This window comes from Lepidochelys olivacea (genome assembly GCF_965140295.1).
Source record: "Lepidochelys olivacea isolate rLepOli2 genome assembly, chromosome: 3".
NCBI lineage: Eukaryota > Metazoa > Chordata > Testudines > Cheloniidae > Lepidochelys > Lepidochelys olivacea.
Window position 1 is genome coordinate 95,358,588 of NC_140413.1, and position 23,505 is coordinate 95,382,092.

General features: G+C 40.8%; 1 protein-coding gene across 1 annotated transcript in view; it reads right to left on the bottom strand.

The window, feature by feature from the left end:
* Positions 1-9,368, bottom strand: part of TRDN (triadin) — a gene marked incomplete at its 3' end in the record, with an annotated part of 122,665 nt that extends 113,297 nt beyond the window's left edge. Inside the window, exon 1 of the mRNA XM_084624930.1 lies at positions 9,296-9,368. Within this exon, the coding sequence (XP_084481056.1) occupies positions 9,296-9,317 (22 nt within the window). The 5' untranslated portion in view covers positions 9,318-9,368. The remainder of the gene's footprint in view (positions 1-9,295) is intronic.
* Positions 9,369-23,505: the final 14,137 nt, after the last annotated feature.

Below are 23,505 nucleotides of genomic sequence, written 5' to 3' on the forward strand. Positions count from 1 at the left end.
CTTGTCATTTATTACATCTTTGGCCCTAGCACAATATATCGCCATCTCTGCAACATAGATGAGTGGCATATAATGTCTATAGCAATCAGTTAGCCAGTAGCTCTCACATTTAGGATTAAAATCATACCACCTCATCCCCATAAATCCTTGCCAAAAAAGATGGTCAAGTGGGAGCATAATTCAGACTGCTTAAAAGTCTATGTACTTCATACTGCAGCTAACACTCTGAAAGGTCTAAAGGGCCTGGTGAGGTCTGGTGTAAAGGGTCCATTTTAGCATATATGCTTATGGACCTTGAGCCAGCAAGCACCTATCTCACATGAATTGTGTCTGTTTTGGGATCTGGTTGCAAGGTCGCAGTAGCCAGGACATGAGTCCATAAAAATAAGGCTTTTGTGGGGTTAGTTTTTTCCACCTAAGCCACAAAACAAAGAATTTCTGAATTTGCTCATGACTACCTTTTTGCTACAAAAGCCTACAGTAGGTTTACAAACATTCTATATTAAGATGACTCTCTCCTGACGACAATCTCTACCCGCAAAAGGGTACTTCTCCACTGGCCTTCACCAGGCACCACAGGCTGTGGCACAACGGTCTGTCAATGCATCACATTAGGAAATTCCCACTGGGATTAGGGTTACAACACTATTTAAAAGACAAAACAACAACATAAACAGTAAAATGCACGAGTGATGTTGTGTAGGTGTGGCTTTGCTTTTGCACTGTAGAAATCCATAGTTGTACACATTTTTGGCTGCTACTGTGAAGTGCACAAAATCTCTAAGAGCATGATTTTTTTACTTTCACTTTTTTCTTAAAAACAGATATATTAATATGTATGGCTGCAGTTTTAAACATTCCAGTTGATTTACCAAGGGTGTGTAACCTATGCTCACATTGTATCATACATGTGGTCTTTTAAATTACTAGTTATCCTGTTAAATGTACAGCTTTAAGTCCCATTCTGCCTTCAGATAGGCTTGCACAGCAGTTGTAGCAGGAATTGGCAGGTGACCAGATGTCCCGATTTTATAGGGACAGTCCCGATATTTGGGGCTTTGTCTTATACCGGCACCTATTACCCCCACCCCACCCCCGTCCCGATTTTTCACACTTGCTATCTGGTCACCCTAGGTGAGTCTAAAGGTGAAACTGGGTCCTATATGTAAAACATGTGCAAGTTACAGGCCATATGAGTGCCATAACTTGATATATAGATATAAAATTAGATCTAGAAAACAAGAATGGAATATTGATGAGAAAACATTATGATAGGTTTCTCACAATCAACATAACTATTTGCAAAGATTGAAATGAGATTCAGCTGTTCTGAAGTGCATAGAAAACCACAGCTTAAGTCTAGGTAGTAGAATATAGGAAAGATATTTCATTTACATACCAAAGGATCCAACAAAGGCATAGATTCATTGTGCCTTTGAGAATTTGACTCCAGGCAAAGGTATGGGGATACTTTTGATGTTGAGAGAACACACGCATGTACAGGGAGTAGCCAGTCTTTATTCATTACACATATGCAAAGGATTTCTTTAAACTATCTTTGAAGATAGAAAGCAGAGGCTTCTCCAGATAGAAAGTTTGTCTACATTTCCATTACTTTATATTATCCTTTTTTTGGAAAATGGGTTCGAGTAGCACTAAATGGAACTTTAAGTCTAGAGACAAACTCATACTGAGCTCTAGAGCAGACTTCAAGAAGGCAAACTACAGAACTGAACTAGGGCTAATTCTTTCATTGCCTGGCCCAATTGGGGGTTTAAACCAAGAGGACAAGAGACTTCCTGAAACCTGGTTTCTAAGGGCCAAATCCAACACTAGTTGTAAACACAAGCAACTCCACTTGAATGGAGTTGTGCCGGGGCTGAATTTGGCCCTAAATGGATTTTACCAGATTAGACAGTTTGATGTAGACAAAGGCTATGTAATTCCCAGTATGGGCAGACGTACATGTGCCAGCTCCGCTTAAGCCAGCACACTAAAAATAGCAGTGTGGCCATGGCGGTGGCTCAAGCTAGCCACCCAGGTACAACCCTATCCAAGCTGCCACTGCCAAACTGCTACTTTTAATATGCTAGCTCAAGAGGAGCTAGCATATGTATGTTTACCTAGCTGGGAATTACACCTCCCAACTGCTGTGTAGATATACCCAATGAATGAGTATATTAGCCTTCCCTCGCCCCACAGAGAGGGGTCTCACTCCTTGTGTTAGATCACCTCTATTTCTCAGCGTTTCTAGTGAGTTTGAAGGATTATTCAATTGACTACCACTTGCCCAACCATACTTCCCTGATAATCCCTGTATTTACAACATGCAGCTGTGGTCTTTCCTCTGTTTAGGGAGTTGCACTACTCTCTGTCAAATCCTGGATGGCGCGTCTAGATTACAGAGCAAAAGATGGGAGAATCTTCTATAAAAGAGATCAGAGGAAAAGGAAAAATATAGAGCCAGACCCTCCACTGGTGTAAATCTTTCTACCCCCACTGCCTACCATGAAGCTACACTGATTGGCTGAGGATTAGTCTCAGTGTCCAGAAGAAATTTAAGACATAATCACACATTACGTTCTCGTTCTGCGGATGCTTGCATGTAACTTCTGGTACGTCCTTTTAGATCAAATTCCACCCTTAGCCCTGGTCTACACTGGGGGTGTGTGGAGATCAATCTAAATTACACAACTTCAGCTACATGAATAACGTAGCTCAAGTCGACATACCACCGTGTCTCCACCACAGTGAGTCGACTGCTGCCGCTCCCCCGTCGACTTTGCCTGTGCCTCTCGTGGCGGTGGAGTACAGGAGTCGACGGGAGAGTGCTCGGGGGTCGATTTATCACGTCTAGATTAGACACGATAAATCGACCCCCGCTGGATCGATCGCTGCCTGCTGATCCAATGGGCAGTGAAGACATACCCTAAGATGCACATGTGCATAAAGTCAAGGGGTGGTGTTAAACCCACACAAATGTGAACGAATGCACGGAGGCAAGTTACTGGATGCAAACATTTACTGATTCATCCTCTTGCCTAATGGACTAATACATAGTCTTGAAATAATCATGATCCCTAATAAAAATATTTAGAGCAGGTCAAGGACCATGAATGTGGGATAAAACAAAGGAAGAATATAACTGACTGCTGATAGTTTCCAGCTAAGTCCTTAGATGCACAGTTCATATCTGCTTATTCACGTCATGTTCTCTGCTACCAGTTTGACAGGTCAATGTAAAGCCAACAACTAAAAAAGGATAAAGAACATTAGGTTTGTTCTCCTCTGTTAGCTTTTGTTGGCCGTACTTTTTAATTGATTTCAAATTAGTAAAACACCAAAGAGCTCATCATTCTAAAGTCTTTAGGGCATGGAACCACTGCTACTGTCGCTCATCCATCTCTGCATCCTCCTCAGTTTTAAAAGACTGTGGGAGACACCTCTGAATCACAGATTTGACCCTCCTTCATGCACTTCTCTAAAGATGCTACCTTTTGGTTTTACTATTTGGTTGTGTATTTTATGCTATTTGAACTTATCAAACTGCGAAACCCTCAGAACAACTCAACAGGGATGTTGGCAGGGTGAAGGGTTTCTAAATAAAAGTTATTACTATTATGCTATTTCCTAGGAATTAACTTTCTATATTTAGACCATGAGTTTTAATCATAAAACAATGAATAAACAAAAAAATATAAAGTAGGAATGAAATTCTGGTCCTACTGAGGTCAAAGGAAGTTTGCCTTTACTTTCATTGGGGCCAGGACTTAACCTGGAGTGTTTAAAAAGCATTTAGCTGATAAAGTGAACATTGTCCACTTGTTCAATCTGCTTAAATAGAGCAGAAACTAGGCAACATTAGCCTCAAAAAGAAAGAGAAAGCTTCTTTCCCTCTGTAAGCAGCTGACCTGCCTCATCTAGGGCAGCTCTGGTTTCTCTTACTTTGATGCAACCTGGACTGAAGCCAGCCCTGTGTTATGAAACCTGCTTTAAAACAGAACTGATTTTTTTACTTTCCCAGGTTTTAGCTCTCAACATTGTCACTAAAGCAGCATGGATCAGCTTCAGTCTCAAACCCGTTTATGCTAGGGGCAATGGGTAATCATTTTTTAAAAATGCTTAATGGACAAATGTTTAAAGGTATTTAAGCACCAAGAGATTCTGTTAGGCACCTCGTGGGGTTTTCAAAAGAGCCTATGCACTATGTTCCACTGATTTTCAATGAGTCTCCTCAGCTCCTAGGGTAAAATGTTCAAAATCACCTATGTTACTTAAACACTGAAATCCCATCAACTTTCTCTCCCTTTTTTAATAGCCCAACTTCCATGTTCAGACTTCTGCCAGCATAGCTAGGTTGATCAAGGGTGTAAAAATAAAAAGTGTGATCCCTAACTGATATAGCCATGCCAGCAGGTGACCCCACTTTTACCAGTATTGTTTCACTAAGAGTGGGGGGGTGGAGGGGAGTTTTACTACAAAATACAAATTTGCTGGTAAAGCTGCATCCACAGTAGAAGCATTTTGCAGGAATAGTATATTGGTATTTCTATACCAGTAAAGCGCTCCTAGTGTAGACATGGTTTCAGGTTCTGGAGTCACTTAGGTGCTTTTGAACATATTCACCCACTGTGTTTAAAGTAATGCTGGCACCCGGGAGTATCTACAGTCAGTTGGTGGTGGAACTTTTTTTCGTGTCCTTACTGTAAGGCAATGCCTTAAAAAACAAGCTGGATACATCCTCAGTATGTTTTTACCCAGAAAGAGTAGATTTAGCTTTGGATAAAGTTTATAGCTTTTAACATTTGGGGAAAGGAATTTTTTAAAACTTTATTGCTAGTTATTTTTGATTACTACTCTGAATTTAACAGTACAGACAATTTTACAGTGCATAAATACATTGCTGGTATATAGACAGAACATGGAAAGCTTCAGGATTAAAGAGCTCTAAGAACTCTAGGGATTTTCAATTAATTTTAAACTAAAATATAAAATTTAAAAACACTAGGCCAGATGTAGAAACACTGTCATATGTGTGTCTGTCCACAAAATGCAGATTCAAGTTTGCAGCTACAATTAGTGTGTAAGCATTATTAGATGCTTGGAAGGAAGTTAATTGTTCCCTTGCAAAAAGGGAGGCAGAGTCTCTAAGGTGCCACTAGTACTCCTTTTCTTTTTGAGAATCAGGCCCAATATTCCAAAATATATTATTCAGTAATATATATGTTACAATCTGATTAGTCAGACAGAAATATCTACTTCATCCCTTTGCATGGGCAGGATATGCCATTTGCCTCCTAATCAAGGATATATCAGGTAAATTGAAAATTTTAATAAAGCTAATGTTAAAAAAATTATATCATACATAGGTTGAGAAAAGAGTGTCTGTACATCTGCGTATAGTGCTTAGATTATCCACAGATACAAAGTTTGTTTTTAAAGTCATAAGATAGTGCATAATCAGCAATAACCCAAATTTAGGTGAATGAATTTAAGAATACAGTTTAGATATTTAGCATCCATGCATTCGGGTACATTACTCATGAAAAAAGTTATACAGAGAGTTGGTGGCGGAAAGCAAAATATATCAATGAGTGAAGATTTCCCCTCAGTAATTGTGAATTTAGGATAATTTAGAGAAAAAACAGTCCATCAGGAAAGTATTTGAGTTACTTTCCCAATTACGCTTCTTGTGATCTTAGCCGAATGAATAAGGAAGCCATTCTTTCATGATATAAAATATTGTTAAACTCATTTGTTTTGAACTGAGAACATTTAGAAATGTCTTTTATGCATTTAACACTTCTGAGTGAGCAGTTGTTTGAGTATCCTGTGTGTGAACTTCTGGGCTATTGAAGGTTACGGGTAGCTTCTGGCGTAAGCACACCCAAAGGATGTGTTGCATATCTTTATGGCTCTGTACTCCAGCCCCTCATGTGTTATTTCTCACGCATCACTGTGATGACCTACATTATTTTTAAAGTGTGCAAACCTTGTTAAACCTGCCTTTCCAAATGCTTTATGACTATATAACTTTTCTTACTTGTCTACTGAACTGAGCACAGAACAAAAATCCAGGAACTAATCCTGATTTTCTCACTGATAAACTGTGGAGCCTCTAGTAAATCACTTAAGGCTAAACTGGCTCATTGCAATCTGCCCTGACTAACGGGCAATGTACAGATGCATAGCTACCAGGAAGACACTAGAGACTGAACTATGACTGAGCATTTGTGCCTCTAGCATCTCAGACAGGTACATACCCTGGGCAGCTAGTGCCTCAGCCGCTGCAGTTACACTCTATTTTTAGCGTGTTATCTAGATCAGAGCTAGTGTGGGTATGTCTCCTCAAGCTGGGAATTACACCTCCAACTCCAAGTACAGACATACCATCAGAGAGACAGTTCAGATCCGGTTTCTTACTAGCTCCGTGGCATGCCTAAACCCAGCGTAGACGACTCCCCCTCTGTGTTGGATCAGCTGTGCTAGCTAGCGCATTGGGGTACCAGAACAAAAGCTCTCTTCATTCTTTAACCATCTGGGGAGGTAGGGACTAAGCTGGTGGCAGCTTCTCTCCCTCCCATTTTATGACTTTTAATGTCACAGTAGTCAGCACACCGGAGTATGATCCCCTTTATTATTCCCCTGAGCATGCTCATAGTCTGGTTCACAACTGAGCCCCTAACCTGTCAGTATATTTTCCCATTTGGAAATGTAAGGTTTACCGTGCACACAGGTGTGTTGTGAGGATGAAATAGTCAATGTTCGTACTGAGCTTTGAATCAGACCTAGGAATGCTACGTATTGCTAAATAATAGATTTTATAAAGTGCATTTCTGTTTCTAATATTGCAGATAAATGTTATTAATTTCAACAGCATTACATTACTGGGGTAAAACTGAAGTTATGTAGTGATGAATCATGCCCTAAACATCCTGCATAATTTACGCTAAGAAGGGCATTATCTTGAAATGGAGTGTCACAGAAAAGATGTCTAGATATTTGCATCAAAATGACATGACCCCAGCCCACCAGATCTAGAGAACCTTTCCTTAGTTCAGTGGGCAAAATGGCAAAGGTAGCATGAAGGCCTTCTCTTCAGTCATAGAACATATGGTTCCATGCTCTCTGCTTGCCATGCAATGCTAACATTTATGTATGATATTCCATGAGGCAAGTTCTGACTGACAGCCTGGATGATGTGAGATTGTCAGTATAACAAAGATAAAAGGAGCAGAAAGTTTAATACTATTAAGGGCAGGAAGTCACTAGCAGTTCATGCACTGGAAAGTTGTAAGATTTTGTTGCACTGAACTTACAAGCTCCCTCATTTGCAACAGTAACAACTCAGGAGAGATATACTCCACCATGAAACTTAATTATACCCTCAAATTCAAAATATAGTATGCTGTCATGGATTAAAATTTTACACCACCTAATGAACCAGCTGTAAAAAATCAGATGATCAGTATAACCCTCCTCCACACACAAGGGAGAAGATGGCTTCCACAGCCCTATCAACCTATCTACTTAAGGTCAGTCTGCTATGGAATTGACGTCTATTACCACCTGAAGCTGCCGCTGCTTTACACAGGGCCAAAAGATACACATCATTACAGCTGAATAGAGCCTTTAAGTTTGATACAGGGATGTTTAGAGTCTTCTTAACAGTACTAGGTATGATTTTTTTAAAAGAACTTTTCATTTCAATTACCAGATGCCAGATTCAGCAACACAGAAAAGCTATATAGATGTGTAATACCGCGAAATGACTTATGCTATTGAAAAGCCTTGTGTATTTCATATTAATTTTGAGCCAGTCTTCATTAGAGATAGTTAGGAATATCTACCATATGCAAGGAACTTCCCACAAGAACAAAAAACAAATCAAAAGCACTCAACCAGATCTAAGCACATTCTGCCCTCATGCATACAAGTCCCTTTAACACCTGCAGTACTGCCCAGCACATGTCTGAGGACAAATATAATCCTCCAGATAGCAAATACAAAATGAGCAGTGTTTTCACCAAATTTGGATAAGAATTCCTACTTGAACTAGCCCCAGCATTTGGGATAGAGCTGTCTGGCTATGTCACCTGTTTTATTACTATTTGCTGCCAGGAGCAATATATATACGCTCATCCAAGCACTGATGATAAAATAAAAAAAAGCCACATGCTCCTCACCCACATCAGCCTTACGTTTGCTATTGCTAACATCGAGCAAGAACACTGCAAGTTCTGACACTGCTAATTTTGCAGCCTATGGGAAAGAGATTCATTCATCAATAGTGAATAATGCCAATCCTCTCAAACAGAATGGTTAAAATTGAAGGATGAAAAGTACAAGTTTAATATACTGAAACACTATCACAAACAAAATACAAATAAACTTTCGGAAGACTGTCAATAAGCCTATTTTTTAAAAAAAAGTCATTATTGAACTTGAAGATGATCAGTAGAGTGATGCACAATGGAAAAAAGCTGGCATGAAATTCCACTAAAAATATTCAATATTTGAGTAAAAAAGGGGGAATTTAAAACAGCTTCCTTCTTGCGCTGTTGTTGATAAAATATTGTTGTGCATCTAAAAGTTATTTAAATATGAATGGCCAGGAAATATTAAAGAATATGAAATATTCATGTGTTAGGATAAATGTTTTGTGGTTTATAAGATTACTTCTCATTCTTTGGGCCTAACCCTGGAATAGTTATCCAAACAACGCTCTCATGGGCTTCCATAGGAGCTTTACCTGGATAAGGCTTGCAGGATCAGTACTGTTTACTTTCAATTAACATTAAAACATAGCTTACAAATTTAGACCCTGATCCTGCAAGTGTACCCATGCCTCCACTGAGCCAGATGTAGGATCAGCACCACAGAGCTGATTTCTGATGTTCTGACATGGGTGAAACTCTGACAGAGTTCACTGTCAATTTTGCTGATGGGAGATTTGTCTGCGTAGGGAGTTCAGGACTGGACCTATTGATATTAAACCCAATAGCTCCAGTTCAGTATGCATTCCCCTTCTTGTATCACTTTAGGATCACTGTCTAAGCTATGGTTGCTCAGGTTACATGACCAATGCTATTTTTAGAGGCATGTGGTGATCTAGCTTCACTAACTAGCAGTGGAGTCTCCAGCTGCCAGACAAACACTTCTTACACAAAAACCCACCCTTCAGGAAAACTGCTATTCCCAAAAAAGCAATAAATCACACTGACATGCTGACTCAATCACACTGTCAAAGTACAAATTGTTTTCAATTAATTATATTTGAAAATAGTTACAGTACCTTCTGTTGTAATCTCAGCCATAGCGGTGATGGTAAGAGATATTCTAAACAGGTCAAGTTATACTGGCAGCTTAGATACTTCTGGGTCACTGACTCTATCAGGAGATGCAGAAATAAAAGGTAGGAGGTCCTCCTCTTTTCCTATTCTGTTTCTTCTTTTGGTGCCTCTCTGAACTTGTCTCTCTGTAGAGTCCTGGCCCCCCCAGAACAACCTAAGCTTTTCTCAAGGCAATGCCTACAGCTCAGACTAAAGTATCAGCTTCTAACAAAAATAGCCCAGCACGAGAACCACACACCCGATAAATAAAAATAAAAATTCCCAGATCCAAAGGGGACAGCAGAGCAGGGAAAGGCAGCAAAAAGCAAAGGAACTGGAAAGAGCTGTTTAAAGCCCCTGCAGCTTCTCTAATATAATTACAGTTCTTTGCAGGCGGGCAGGTGTAGGTCAGACAACATGAAATATAGAGTTCAAAGTAACCTTATCCCTATCCTAGCTCAAATTTATTCTTAGCACACTTAATGCTTGGCACATTCTTCCTGGCCTTATTAGGAGTGGGGAGGGTCCTATGACGTCTACCAGTCAACAACAGAGGGTAAATGTAGGTAATTTTCTTCACTTTGATTCCCAATCCTAGTTACTGAGACACAACCAGTAAACTCATTTTATAGAATAGGATATCAGGGTTAGAAGGGACCTTAGGAGATCATATAGTCCAACCCCCTGCTCAAAGCAGGGCCAAGCCCCAGTTTTTGCCTCAGATCCGTAAATGGCCCCTTCAAGGACTGAACTCACAACCCTGGGTTTAGCAGGCCAATACTCAAATCACTGAGCTATCCCTCCCCATAGCACCTCACCCATTAAAAACTTTACCTTGGTTTTTTCTTCAATTACTTCACTCACCTCCAAAGTTATTTGAAGCATTACAGAATGTTTGTAAATAAAATACTTGGATTAAAAGATATAGGTTATATCCATTAACCTCCACAGTTATTAAGCAGATCAGATTTTATTTCCCAGGCCTAATTCCAGGATCTCTAGCAAGTCAAATTTGGTGCAAAATGTGTTTAGAAACAAACTTTTACAAAACTCAATATCAATAAATTTTTTAAAAAGTTCTAGTGGATTTATTTTAAAAAAAACAAATACACTATCCACTGTGGCGCTTGAAATGCCAAAACTGGAGGATTATACTAGTGGGCAATAACATGAAATTGACAAAAAATTGTCCTTGAACCAGCATTCCTCAGCATGTAGAGACAGAGTCACATGAAATCAGAAACTGACTCTATCAGCCTTGTGACTGGTGAATCTACAGTCATCTCTATTGCAAGGGCTGGCATTTGCACTTCTCATCTCCCCTGCACCTGAAGTAAGCACCTATTTATGTGGCAAGATGCAAGGAAAGAAGTCTGGCATGGTGGGTGAGAAGCAGAAGGGAAGGCAAATAATTTAGAATGAGTAAGTGAGGACTCCAAAGAGGAGTCAAGCTGTCCCAGCCTCATTCCTGCTTACTTCTCCTAGAACTGCACTGGCCAGCATGAGACAGGGTAACAAAGTCAAGGCTCTGCCCACTGTCCACCCCTTGCATTGGAGGGGAAGTAGCAGTCCAAGAGAAGCGAGTAAGGGATACATTTGCACAGGGGAAAAAGGAGGCTCTCTATGGCCCCATTGGCCCCTGCATGACCACATACTGCAAATCACAATTTCGCTGGAAGTGAGATTCTGAGCAGCAAATTGTAACAAATCAAGGTAGGTACTTCATTTGCAAAACCAAGGGCTTTTACTATTTGACAAGCTTTAGTATTAATTCCTATTTCAGATGACAAATTTTATTGCTCATATAGTCAAATTACTAGTACACATCTTTCAGGCGCTGATTTCCAGGTTGTCATGACAATAATGCTGAAGGAGGGGGGTGGAGGCAAAAAAAAATTCAGATTATATTGGGGGGGATTGAGAGAAGGGAGAAGAGACTTTCATACTAATTAAAGGAAACATCTGGAGAGCCAATCAAGTCAGTTTTTGTTAACAAGGAAATACAGAATAGGATTTTAGATTGTCTGCTAACAAATTACACATTTGGAGATTTTCCCTAGTTTTTTCCCTCTTCCTTCTCTTCCTCAAATTATAATCCTGTATTTATGATATCATAGTTTCCATAGTATTTTATAGTGATGTCACACAGGATTAGGCCTTCCTGTAAACAAGAAACAGGAGCAGATGAATTCTGAAAACCCAATCCTACAAAATGAAACTAAGGTCAAGCAAAGTTTCTTGTGTTGCGGTAAATGCACAGAAACGCAGCAGGGTCAGAGACAAAAGCCTTAGCCCCAGCTCATGCTTCCAAATTTGCACTATAGAAAAACTTGCAGAACTGGTGTAACTTGATGGACCCTGGGACTATATTATCAAAGTCTTACTGCACACTTAGTCAAGGATGTATACAAAAAACAGTATATGTTCATTCTGAACACAAAAGGGGAGTAAAGGGAGGGTTAGGTGGGTGGTGTACATTGGGAGGGACACTAGTAAGTGGTAAATGCATATACAGCAGAAAGAAATTGATTAGGTGCCTTAACTCCTGACTTTCTAACATTTGAGTTTTCTAGAAGGATTTAGAAAAAAAAATGTAAAGAAAAAAATACTGATTAAGAGAATTAGCTGGATTTCAGTGATATAAGCTTTCAACTTTAAAAACCTAGTGTGTATGTGTGTGAGGTTTTGTTTTGGCTTTTTTGCTAGAAGTACTGCTACAAATAGAAAAGATTTTCCTTTAGCTCCAGGTCCTGGGTTTTTCAGCCACAGGATTGGAATTCTGTCCCTGCTTATACCCATGACTGGTTACAATTAAGTTTTTTGTGATCCTTTTGTAGTCCTTGGTGTCACAGATCCTTAGCTAGTCAAACTTCAATAACATGCACAGAGAAAAATTAAACAGAAAAGGAAAAAGACATAAAGCATGAAAATAATTTCAGTGGTTATTAATTAGGGAAGAAAGTCACTTTTTAACCAGTTTTGATAGCAACAAAATTTCTGAAAAGGTACGTTTTAAAAAAAAGACAATAGTATTTTCCCTCATTATAATTATTATTTTTCCTGGTCTGAATGCAAGCAACATTTCTGAACCAATCAAGGTAGAATTGTAACTGTCAGAGCCAACAATACTTCTCTATTTTCAGTGTTCTTTCTGAAAAATCTAAATGGATAGCTTTTTCATTATGCAATCTAGTTTCTTCATAGAGTATGACTGGAAGATATGAATTAGTAGATGGAGAGCCAGAGATGACAGCTGCAACTGCTCTGAAAAAGAAAGAATAAAAAATAAAGGATTTTTTTAAAGGAAAAAAGGTTGGAGCATTAATGGCGTTGCCACTCAGCAGATTTGTTACATTAGTTTTCCCTGAATAGTATGTCATCACTTGTCTGTGTCAATCACATTAAATTCCTGTCCATGCTCCAACATGTGTTCAGACAAAGTCAACTTTCTAATGTAGACCAAAAAGGTATTTTGCTGTATATGCAGCAGTTACCCAGACTGCCTATTCTTTCCACACTCTCCTCCCCACCTCCCTAAAATTGGGTGACATGGAATGCAATGACGCTAAAGGGCAAATCTCAACATTTTTACTTTTTAATTAACAATTTAAATAAACCAACAAAATGAGCAGCCAGGAGAACACAGAAACAAGTCCTCAACTATGCTCAAAGATCACACAGAGTGCAAAGCAGAGAGATGGAGGGAGAATGCGAAAGTGGTGCAAAGTTCATCTTTGCACTCCCCAGGTTCTGAGAATACTCTGTGATTGATACACTGTACAAACGACAGCTGCAAAAGATGCTGACTACTAATGGCCCTAAGGCAGTAGGTCTAGTGAACAAACAGGTCACTGGACTGGTGATCAGAAGACCTCGGCTCTATTTTCGCCACTTCCACTGACCTCTGTGTCACCTTGGGCAAGTCTGTGTCTCCCCTTCCGTCTCACCTTTTCTCTATTTAGATTTTAAGCTCTGAAAGTGCAGGCAGTGTTTCTTACTATGTGCTTGCAAACTACTTAACAAAATGGGCACCTGACCTTGGTTGGGACCTATAAGTGCTACTGCAATACAAATAATAAAGGGACGGAAATGGTAGAGGGATCAACACAATGTTAGGGTGTCACAACCATACCCACTACACCAGCAGTTGGAAAGATAGTGGTGGAGCACCCCAATACCATTCCCCTTGCCCTAGGGGGGTGATCCTTCTGGGGCTACGTATGACAGACACAGCCAGAACCAGCCAATTGTGTGGTGCAAGGCATCCACACTGCACAGAAGGCTCTGGCCAAGAATGTACTCAAATTTATGACAGGCCAGAGCCACAAAATCCAGATCTGGATATGAACTTTCACTATGTTTGCAGGTGTACAGATCTGGGTGCTCTAGTTTGGAATCATCTTTAGCTCACATATGGGGGTCTCTCCACGTATTGCATCTGCGCTCCACGAACTGCACTGGTTTTAAATTCCTGGAACCTACTCAAAGTGTGGATTTTGATCTGTAAATCTCTTTTTGGATCCCAGGTACCTTAGAGACTGCCCCTCTCTTAGTGTTTAGGGTAACAGCTTAGATGAGTGGGGCAACTCAAACTGACATATGTCTGAGGGCAGTGCATTCTCAGTGAAAGCCCTTAACCTCTGGTATTTGTTTTCCACAAGGTCCAACAGAGTCACTTTTTGGTGACTTTCTGAGCACATTAAAAGCCATGTTTATTCATTTTCTGAACGGACAGGTGGTTGAGATGGAAAGCTTTTATAAATGGAATGAGGGGGATATGAAAGTTTTGAACTGGGATCTATGGAATGAAGGTGTGATACACAGTCATAAACCCAACAATGTAAGTGTCAAAATAGAAACAAAGAACAAAACTTCGCTCTCTACAGTGCAAATAAGAAACAGCACATGCCAATTAAAGCTCTACCCTTGGGTTCAGCTGCATTAATAGCAGCAGCAATGCATCATCAAGACTACACAAACCCAAGACTAGAAGCACACACAGTCATACGTGCATTTTTCAAACATCACCAAATGCAAATTAAAATTGAGGATCAGATCATAGAATCATAGAATCATAGAATATCAGGGTTGGAAGGGACCCCAGAAGGTCATCTAGTCCAACCCCCTGCTCGAAGCAGGACCAATTCCCAGTTAAATCATCCCAGCCAGGGCTTTGTCAAGCCTGACCTTAAAAACCTCTAATGAAGGAGATTCTACCACCTCCCTAGGTAACGCATTCCAGTGTTTCACCACCCTCTTAGTGAAAAAGTTTTTCCTAATATCCAATCTAAACCTCCCCCACTGCAACTTGAGACCATTACTCCTCGTTCTGTCATCTGCTACCATTGAGAACAGTCTAGAGCCATCCTCTTTGGAACCCCCTTTCAGGTAGTTGAAAGCAGCTATCAAATCCCCCCTCATTCTTCTCTTCTGCAGGCTAAACAATCCCAGCTCCCTCAGCCTCTCCTCATAACTCATGTGTTCCAGTCCCCTAATCATTTTTGTTGCCCTTCGCTGGACTCTCTCCAATTTATCCACATCCTTCTTGAAGTGTGGGGCCCAAAACTGGACACAGTACTCCAGATGAGGCCTCACCAATGTCGAATAGAGGGGAACGATCACATCCCTCGATCTGCTCGCTATGCCCCTACTTATACATCCCAAAATGCCATTGGCCTTCTTGGCAACAAGGGCACACTGCTGACTCATATCCAGCTTCTCGTCCACTGTCACCCCTAGGTCCTTTTCCGCAGAACTGCTGCCTAGCCATTCGGTCCCTAGTCTGTAGCTGTGCATTGGGTTCTTCCGTCCTAAGTGCAGGACCCTGCACTTATCCTTATTGAACCTCATCAGATTCCTTTTGGCCCAATCTTCCAATTGGTCTAGGTCCTTCTGTATCCTATCCCTCCCCTCTAGCGTATCTACCACTCCTCCCAGTTTAGTATCATCCGCAAATTTGCTGAGAGTGCAATCCACACCATCCTCCAGATCATTTATGAAGATATATAATAGTCCATTGTTTCCTTCTCTGGGTAAAAATGTAGAGCAGAGGGACAGCTGCTTCTTTGTTCTCATGGTGTACTGCACATGGTGGGAGAAAGAGTATATTGACCCAGACACCTATTATTAATAATCAAGTATATTTCCATTTGAAACTGGGCCAGTTAAGCTGGATTTCTGGTTGTTTTGTGCCACTGCAGCATAGGGGGAAATTAAGGCTTTTACCTTTTACAATGCAGGACCCAATCTTGCAAGGTGCTGAGCAGCCATCAACTTCAATTTGAGTCAAAGAGAACTAAGGATGCTCAGCAGCTTGAAGGATCAGGTACTTAAAAATTGTTTTTCCTGAAGTCAAATTATGACTGGAATAGTCTGTTTCAGGAAGATTAATTTAAATACAACTGTCACTCCTAAGTACAAGGAAGTTATGGGATATTAATAGTCTCGTGAATTATTTAAGAGATATGACTAATGTTTCATGTACCATAAGACTGTTATCTGCAAAAATAACATCTGTGTCTTTGCTTGGCAGAGCTACAATTTATCAGTATTTCTGAACCCCAGATGAAAAGGATTCCATCAGATTATGAGTTCTTCATCTCCAGATGTAAAACCCAACTTGTAGATACTTTCACTTTATTCTTTTTGATCTGCAATGACTCAGACAAAGGTTCTTTCATGTCTGGAAACTCATAAGTTCAAAAATATTTCAGAGAAATGTTTATTAAATATTCATTTCCACTCCCAAAGAATATGGCCTACTTGAGTTAGCGATCATAAGGTCATGGTTTAAATCTCCTCTTAAGAAGGCAGAAATTGATCCTACAAAATGTTCAACTGAGGGCCCAAGAGAAGTAATAGTCAATGCAATATCTCAGAGAACTGAGGTGAATCCATTCCTGGAAGGCACCAGCTGCAGAAAAGACCTTTCATAGGTTATATTAGAGAACTTCAATTGATGGCAGTTGTAATTTAGCTGTGAATGTTGCCAGGTACTAATGGACATTATGTGTTATTAGCACACAAACAGTAAATCAGTAGCCATGATGTCTGAGAAAAGGACACTATAAAGAATTTATGAAAATCTGATTCCTATTTCTTTTAGTTCTGGCAACATCTACCTGGTTTCCACAGGGAACAATAGCTACTAACCTGATCATATTTTTGCTCCATTGAGTACCCATCAATGGAAATTATCAGTGTTGTATCCGTGGCAATCATTCCTTGGTCTTCGGGAAACAATTCACAAAAGAGATGTCATAGCCTCTAACACCACACTACCAACACAGCATTCCTTTCAAATTCTAACAACCTTTGCACCCAATTAAACAAAATGCGTGAAAGTACATGAAACAGCATGGGGTATGTCTGCAGTTGGAGCTGGGGAATGTAATTCCAAGCTGGAGAAGACACACTAGTGCTAGCTGCCATCCAGCTAGTGTGCTAAAAATAGAGTGTAGCCATGGCAATGTGAGCAGGAGGACAGGCTAGCAGTCCAGAGTACATAGCCACCAGAGACCCTAGGCACATATTCAGGGCAGCTACCCCGTATCACCATTCATGTTGCCATAGCCACACACTATTTTTAGCAGGCTAGCTTGATGAGAGCTAGCACAAGTATGTCTCCAAGCTGCAGGTCACACCCCCCCGCTCCCGGCTCCAAATGTAGTGAGGCCCCATGATCTTACAGAGGATATGATCCCTGCACTTTCACCACATAGATGGAAGAGGCTCCTTATTACCCATTACCTACTTAGTGGCCCCATGCGCCAGAGGACAGGATTTGGCATTTTAATTGGTTAAGTCTTGATCATAAAGCACAACCAGTTAGGGCCGAATTGTCAGAGGCTGAAAACCCACCACCTCAGTTGAAGCAAATGGGAGCTCCTCAGTATTCAGCAATTTTGAAAAATCAGGCCACTTATTTAGGTGACTAAATGTGGTCTTAAGAATCTAACTATAGGCATATATAGATTTTTAGAAATCTTGGCCATGATTTCTTCAATACTCAGATGTATGTGGGTGCACCTCACCATTTATCTTTTAGACATAGCCATGTTGCTTGTGTATCCAACAGCAATAGCCATCTCTTCAAGCTAGACAGCAATGTGTGTCCAAAGCCTTCAAGCCCTTCAATTTTTAAATGCATCTTTCATTTAATGTACTTCTCTAAATATTACTGCATGAAATAGGAATCTCCCACTGGAACAAGAGGTATCTGAAATCTATGGCTGAAATTCAATTCCTCAAGAATTGAAATTCACACTATCATCTTGTAAACCTTGGGAAGAGTCTGGGACCGAATTTCAGAATTTTACACCTGTGATCACCCATTGTGTTTGTTGCTCAACACTAAAATAACATAGGGAGTATTCATCTGCCAGTATTTAAAAAAAACAAGGTTATTAAAAAGGAAGCTCACTATGATAATTTTAAATACTTTCATACATTTTTATAAAAACACTTAACAGCTATTTTTCAAGTGATTAGCGTTGATTAATTCACCATTAAAGTGATTATTTGCATAATTTTTGGAATGTATAAATGACCCAGTGATTTGTATGAACACTTTGGTCCCAAAAGTGTTTTTTTTAAAAAGGTTTTCCTTTCAAATCAAGCTATTATTTTTACTCTATGCCCCACAGAACAAGATTAAACAGGTGTATATATAGATGGTTCTTTTGTACTGTCCATATTTATTATATGCAGAGAGTAAGAATGCATTTACAGACCCCTGTTAACAGTAGCCACTGATGAGACTCCTTTTCTAGATATTAGACAACTATATACCATAATGCAGTTCGAGACGGATGAACTCTCCAGGCAACTGCAATGTTACTGGCTGTTAGGACTGCTGCTGACCATTAGCACACAAATGATTCAAGAGTAAACCTAATATTTTGCTGTTCCTAGTTGTTAGTTTAGCTAAACCTCTTGTAAGCTGACTGAGAACTAACATAATAAGCCAGTTTGTTGGGAAGGATGGCAGGTGTAGGAGAATGTGTGAAGAGTCCCTCTAGGAAATTTTTATTGCACCTATGCAGTTTCCTTTGATGTCAGTAATCCACTCTGCCACCCTTTTATGGTGGGTCTTCACTTTGTGGGCACCCCCTGGGGCCTAGAGGCAGCATTGCAGGGGGTCATCATCAATGGCACCCCCTGGTGCATGCTTCCTTGGCCCTGCAATGGCCTGTCTGCGTCTCGGTCTTCCATGACCGCTTAAAAGTTCAATCCCCTTCCACGGTAACAAACGATCCCCTTGTAAATCCAAAATAAATCTCAAATAATGTTTTTTCTGCCTTCTCAGACAATGCTGAAGTCCTCAACTCCTGGGCCATACAGAGTTCCTCCTCGGCTGCTTCTTCCGCAGTGGGATTCCCCATACCACCTTCCTTCCCCAAGGAAATTTACCGCAGAGATCTCCCTGCCCTTTACAAGCCCTATCTCAGGATCCCACCTCCCCAGCTAACCTAGTCTCTTCCAGACTGACTTTCCCAAACCTTTCCCAGAGAGACACCTCCTTGTTTCTATATTCTGGGTTACCTCCCTCTGACTGAGTTTAAGTCATTCTCACAGCTTGGACCAACTAACACAATCTCACCCAGCTGGGTCCACTAATTGCCCCTAAATGGCTGGATCATGGGCAAAGCTGAGGGGCAACTTCTAGATTACAGGCAAGGCGAAGCCCAGCTTGCCTTAAGGGGCCAGCCAGTCAGTGACACACCTCAACCACTAGAGAAGGGGAAGCTATCATCATGATTCACCCCAAAGGCTCCTGGACCCTGCCAAATTTCACAACTGACTAGTAGAATCCTCTTCTTACCTCCAGGGAGAATTAAAGAAGCAATACAATCACATGCAATAGATACTTTGGCATCAAAGCACCCCCTTCTACCACATGCCCACACAGATCTCCTTGGCTCTTTGACCACCTGTGACAAAATAAGCAGGAAGGAAGAGAACTGAGGAAAAAAACTGCAGTCTGACACTGACACAAAGATTTCTCCCTCCAAATTTATGCTCCTGTTCTACTAGAAGCTAAAACAGCTTATTTCTCATCAGCTATAGAGGCAGAAATGTCTTGCCTTTCAGAGCTCTTCTGAACAGTAAACCACTCTGTAAACTCAGAAGGCCTTCACTCAGTCCCAGAATATAGCATTTTTCATGAGGAATTGCCCTCCTGTTTTCCTACCTGCATTCAAGACCACCTCACAGATCTCCACAAGCAAATAAAGCCCAGGACTGGGGACACCGTGCTGCCTTTCCTGTCCATTCATATAAGATTTTGTCAGTGTTTCTGTCACCTGCAAATCTGATCCTTTCCCTTTCTGGCTGCAGGAAAGACAGTAGCAAACACCCAGGACCAATGCTAATAGATATTATCAACAACTCCTTTTAAGAAGGTTGCCTAACCTCCAGCGATAAAATTAGTGATTCTATCCATTTCCAAAGAAGCCATCACTTCATGCCAGCAACCTTGAAAACCACCCCCCACTTTTTCAACCTTCCATTTCTAAGCAAGCTAATCACAAAGTTAACTAAATATAATTTTCAAAACCACATCTCTGCAGCCACCATTCTGGAGCTGGCTTCAGGCAAAGACTGGGATAGCACTGATCACCCTGGTGCATGACTTCCCTCTGTCCACTGACAGGGAAAATATATTCATACTAATCCTCCTGGACTTTTCAAGAGAGAAAATGGATCTCCTAGCTCTCCTGCACCAATTCCAAGAGGAGGTAGTAGTTAACAGAAATCCCGCACAGCGACACAGGTCTTTCCTTTCAGACCAAACCCAAAACCCATGTGAAACTGCCCCTTTCCTCCAGACTCCTTATATGCAAGGCTCTCTGTTCTCTCCCCCTCCTTTTTTCAACATCTGCATAAATCCACTGAGAGAGCTAATGAGACAGCATGGGCTGAAGCCTCATCAGTATCACAGACAACAACCAATTCTACATCTCCTTTATGTCAACTGAAAACACCACCTTCTCCAAGCTTTCTGACTGCCTTTTTGAGATCAGCACTTGAATGAAGAGCAGATGACTGAAACTGGACAAGACTTAGGTGATGCTAGTTGGAAAAAGGGGAAAACAGCGCTGGGGAATTCTCTTTCATATCTATTCCATTCATTATAGACATTTACCCTCAAATTGTCAAATTGGTTCACAGCCTTTCAGGTTCATCTATACTTGAAAGTTAATTTTGATCAGGTATGGTGTGAATTTAAAGCACAAGAGCTACTCCAGAACAGCTCTCCATGTGGACACTCTTATTCCAGAATAAGTTTCCACACAGAGAGCTATTATGCAATAACTATTCTGGTTAATTTCCCCATATACACAATCCCTTATACTCTGCAATATACTCAAGTAGCTACAGTTGCCAAAAACCTCTGTGGCTGGCCTGATCCTAATGAACAAAGATATGGCCATATTAAGCCATGTATGTGTAGGCTGGAAAACTGCAGTTCTCTATAGCTAGGAAGAAAGCCCTCAGCAAGTTCCAGCTTATTCAGATTGCAGCCGCCCAGGAGCTCACCAACGAAGATCAAAGCACCCCAACATTCTGCTCTCTGCACTGGTTCCCCACTGAATTCAGAATGTTATTTGAGGTGGCTTTCCTGTGACCATGACTTGTCACAACAGCTATGTTCCACTGGAAAAATATAACCATCAACCCACAGAGGAAGACTCATGAGACCATGGGAGGCAGAACCTTCACAAGACTTGAACTATGTTTATCATCAACTTAGTTTAGGACATATTGTTTGTGCATTGTATTCCGCTATTTAGAAAGTGCAAAGGCTTTAAAATAAAATTGGATTAAAAAAACAGAAAATGACAGTCTGCATAGGGAGCTCTATTATTTCTTCCTTCTCAATACTGAGTCTGTGTCTCTCAGTAATGGTACAGAACCTGGGGAAGGACATTAGATTTTTCCCTCTGTAAATTGTAGAGATTGTACTTTGGCCCGAGCTGAGAAGCATACGGTGCAAGGTTTACATATATGACAATGTAAAGCCTACCTTTGCACTCCTTCAATTGTAGGGCTGCTGCATACAGAGCTGGTGCCTCAGCATAAGTGAGAACAGCCTTAAGGATTTATTTAAACTGCTAATAGGCCCAAGAGGCAAAGCTGCAGCAGCAGATCAGCACAACACAGGGGAGTGCTGGCTATGCCCTGTTTCCTCTGGCCGTGTCAGCAGAGGAAGGAGGGTAGCAAAAAACGCTCTATACCACTACAATTTCCTCTGATTGAGATGATCTTTCCAGGGGTGGATACACCAGTTCTATAGCCAGCTTCTACCAGCACAAAGTGATGGTGTGGCACTTTAAAATCTGCCCAATAGATTTAAATTTGGCTAAATTTAAAACCTTCTTTTCTCTAAATTTGTTGGTGACAGGCTCTTTTTAATTCAAAGACAGGCTCAGAGGTCCTTTATTGCTAAGTTACTTATAAATGACAGCACATCTTCTCCTTTCTTCCTGTAAGTTTTTCTTCTGACCCTTGTGTTGCCTTGCATCAGGATATTGCATTGCATGCATTCCCTGCTTCTGTTTACATGTGAGGCAGCCAGTCTGGAGAAGCACAGCCCAGGTGAGCTCCCATCAAAATTTACAAATAGTCAAAGCAAGAAAAATGCTTCTTAAGAGCTTATTAGTGTTTGATTTAAGGTTATTTACTTTGTATATTTTGACCTTTGATGCTGACAATTTGTATTTTAACAGTTATACAGTGATAACTTTTAAATCTTAATGTTTACTGTTACTAAATATTTATGGTCTGAGCCCTTCATTGCCTGACCCCCCCCCATAATTTCCCACAACTATGAAAAATAAAATTGATAAAATTAAAAAATGTGTTTAAAAATAAACATTGATTTTATCATTGAAATTTTACAAAAATAAAATCAAACTCTGCCTAGTCTAATTATAAATATTACTCACTGCTATATAATCTATTTTGATTAGCAGTAACCAAGGAGCTTCTTCAAGGTAAAGATGGGAAGCCCAGTTTTCCAACATGAATGTCTAATTAGGACATCTGAGAACTCTATTCAACATTTAAGTTTGCTGGAAAGGGAAAATTACTTACTTGTACCTCTGCTTCTCTGGAGGTACTGTAACCGACCCCAGAGGTCGCTGGGAGTGCTGTGGCACACCCTTGAAATCTGGTATTATGCACCACACTCTCAGAGTCAAGCACTGTGGGTGTTCCTAGCCCTAGGCCCTTCAGGCTCTGCCCCTTAGTGGGTGCCCACAAACACTCACAGATGCTAATGAACAGCAAAGGGTTGTTTTCCTAGGGCTGCCAGAAATAAACAGTGCAATTACTCTAGGCATGATTGCTTAAACAAAAGATGACAAACAGCACACAATGGGTCCCAATCCAACCACCAAAGACAGCTCACTTGGGGAGTATGTTGGGCTCCTCAGACCTACTGCCAGGGATACGCACTCTAAGCTAGTCATCTCTCTGAGGCAATCAGGTACTGCCCTGCAGATACACCAGTCTCTTTGCTCAGCACCTGCAGTCTCAGTCAAACCTACCTACACAGCCCCTGTGACTGCAAGATACTCCTGGCTATTTACCTGCCATAGCTACCGCTAACCTCTGGCCTTCTCTCCACAGGCAGCTCCTCCATTGCTGCCTCCAACCTAAATTTGCTGCTCATATGCATTGCAGCCTTCAGCTCCCTCCTGAGCCAATCTCCCTCGGGCCATAGGCAATACAGCACTTTCTTTTCCTTTCAACCTTTCCTCAGCTCTAATTTTGGCCCTGGGAGTATAGCAGTGGCATAGAACATGAGCAAAGCTGCAGATAAATACCATTCCCACAGCCTTCTAGGCTGTTGAAAAAGGAGCTTCTGGTGTCACAATCAGTAGTGTAGTCATGGGTAAACTCTTACCCACTTCTCATTTGGAGGATATACAGTTTAGTTTAGGTTAGTTTATCGCTTCTTTCTTTACCACTATACCACTGATGACAAACTCCTCCAGCACTACGCATTTTTTATTATCTTCTCACATTAACCCATTTCCAGTCAGTTTAGTAGGTTGCCTAATTTAGGAGGCAGTGGCCTCGGTACTTCTGTACTTTTTACTGTGCTGCTTCAGCACACCTCAGTCAAAAAATATCTTTAGAGAAAGCACATTTTATTCACCTCATT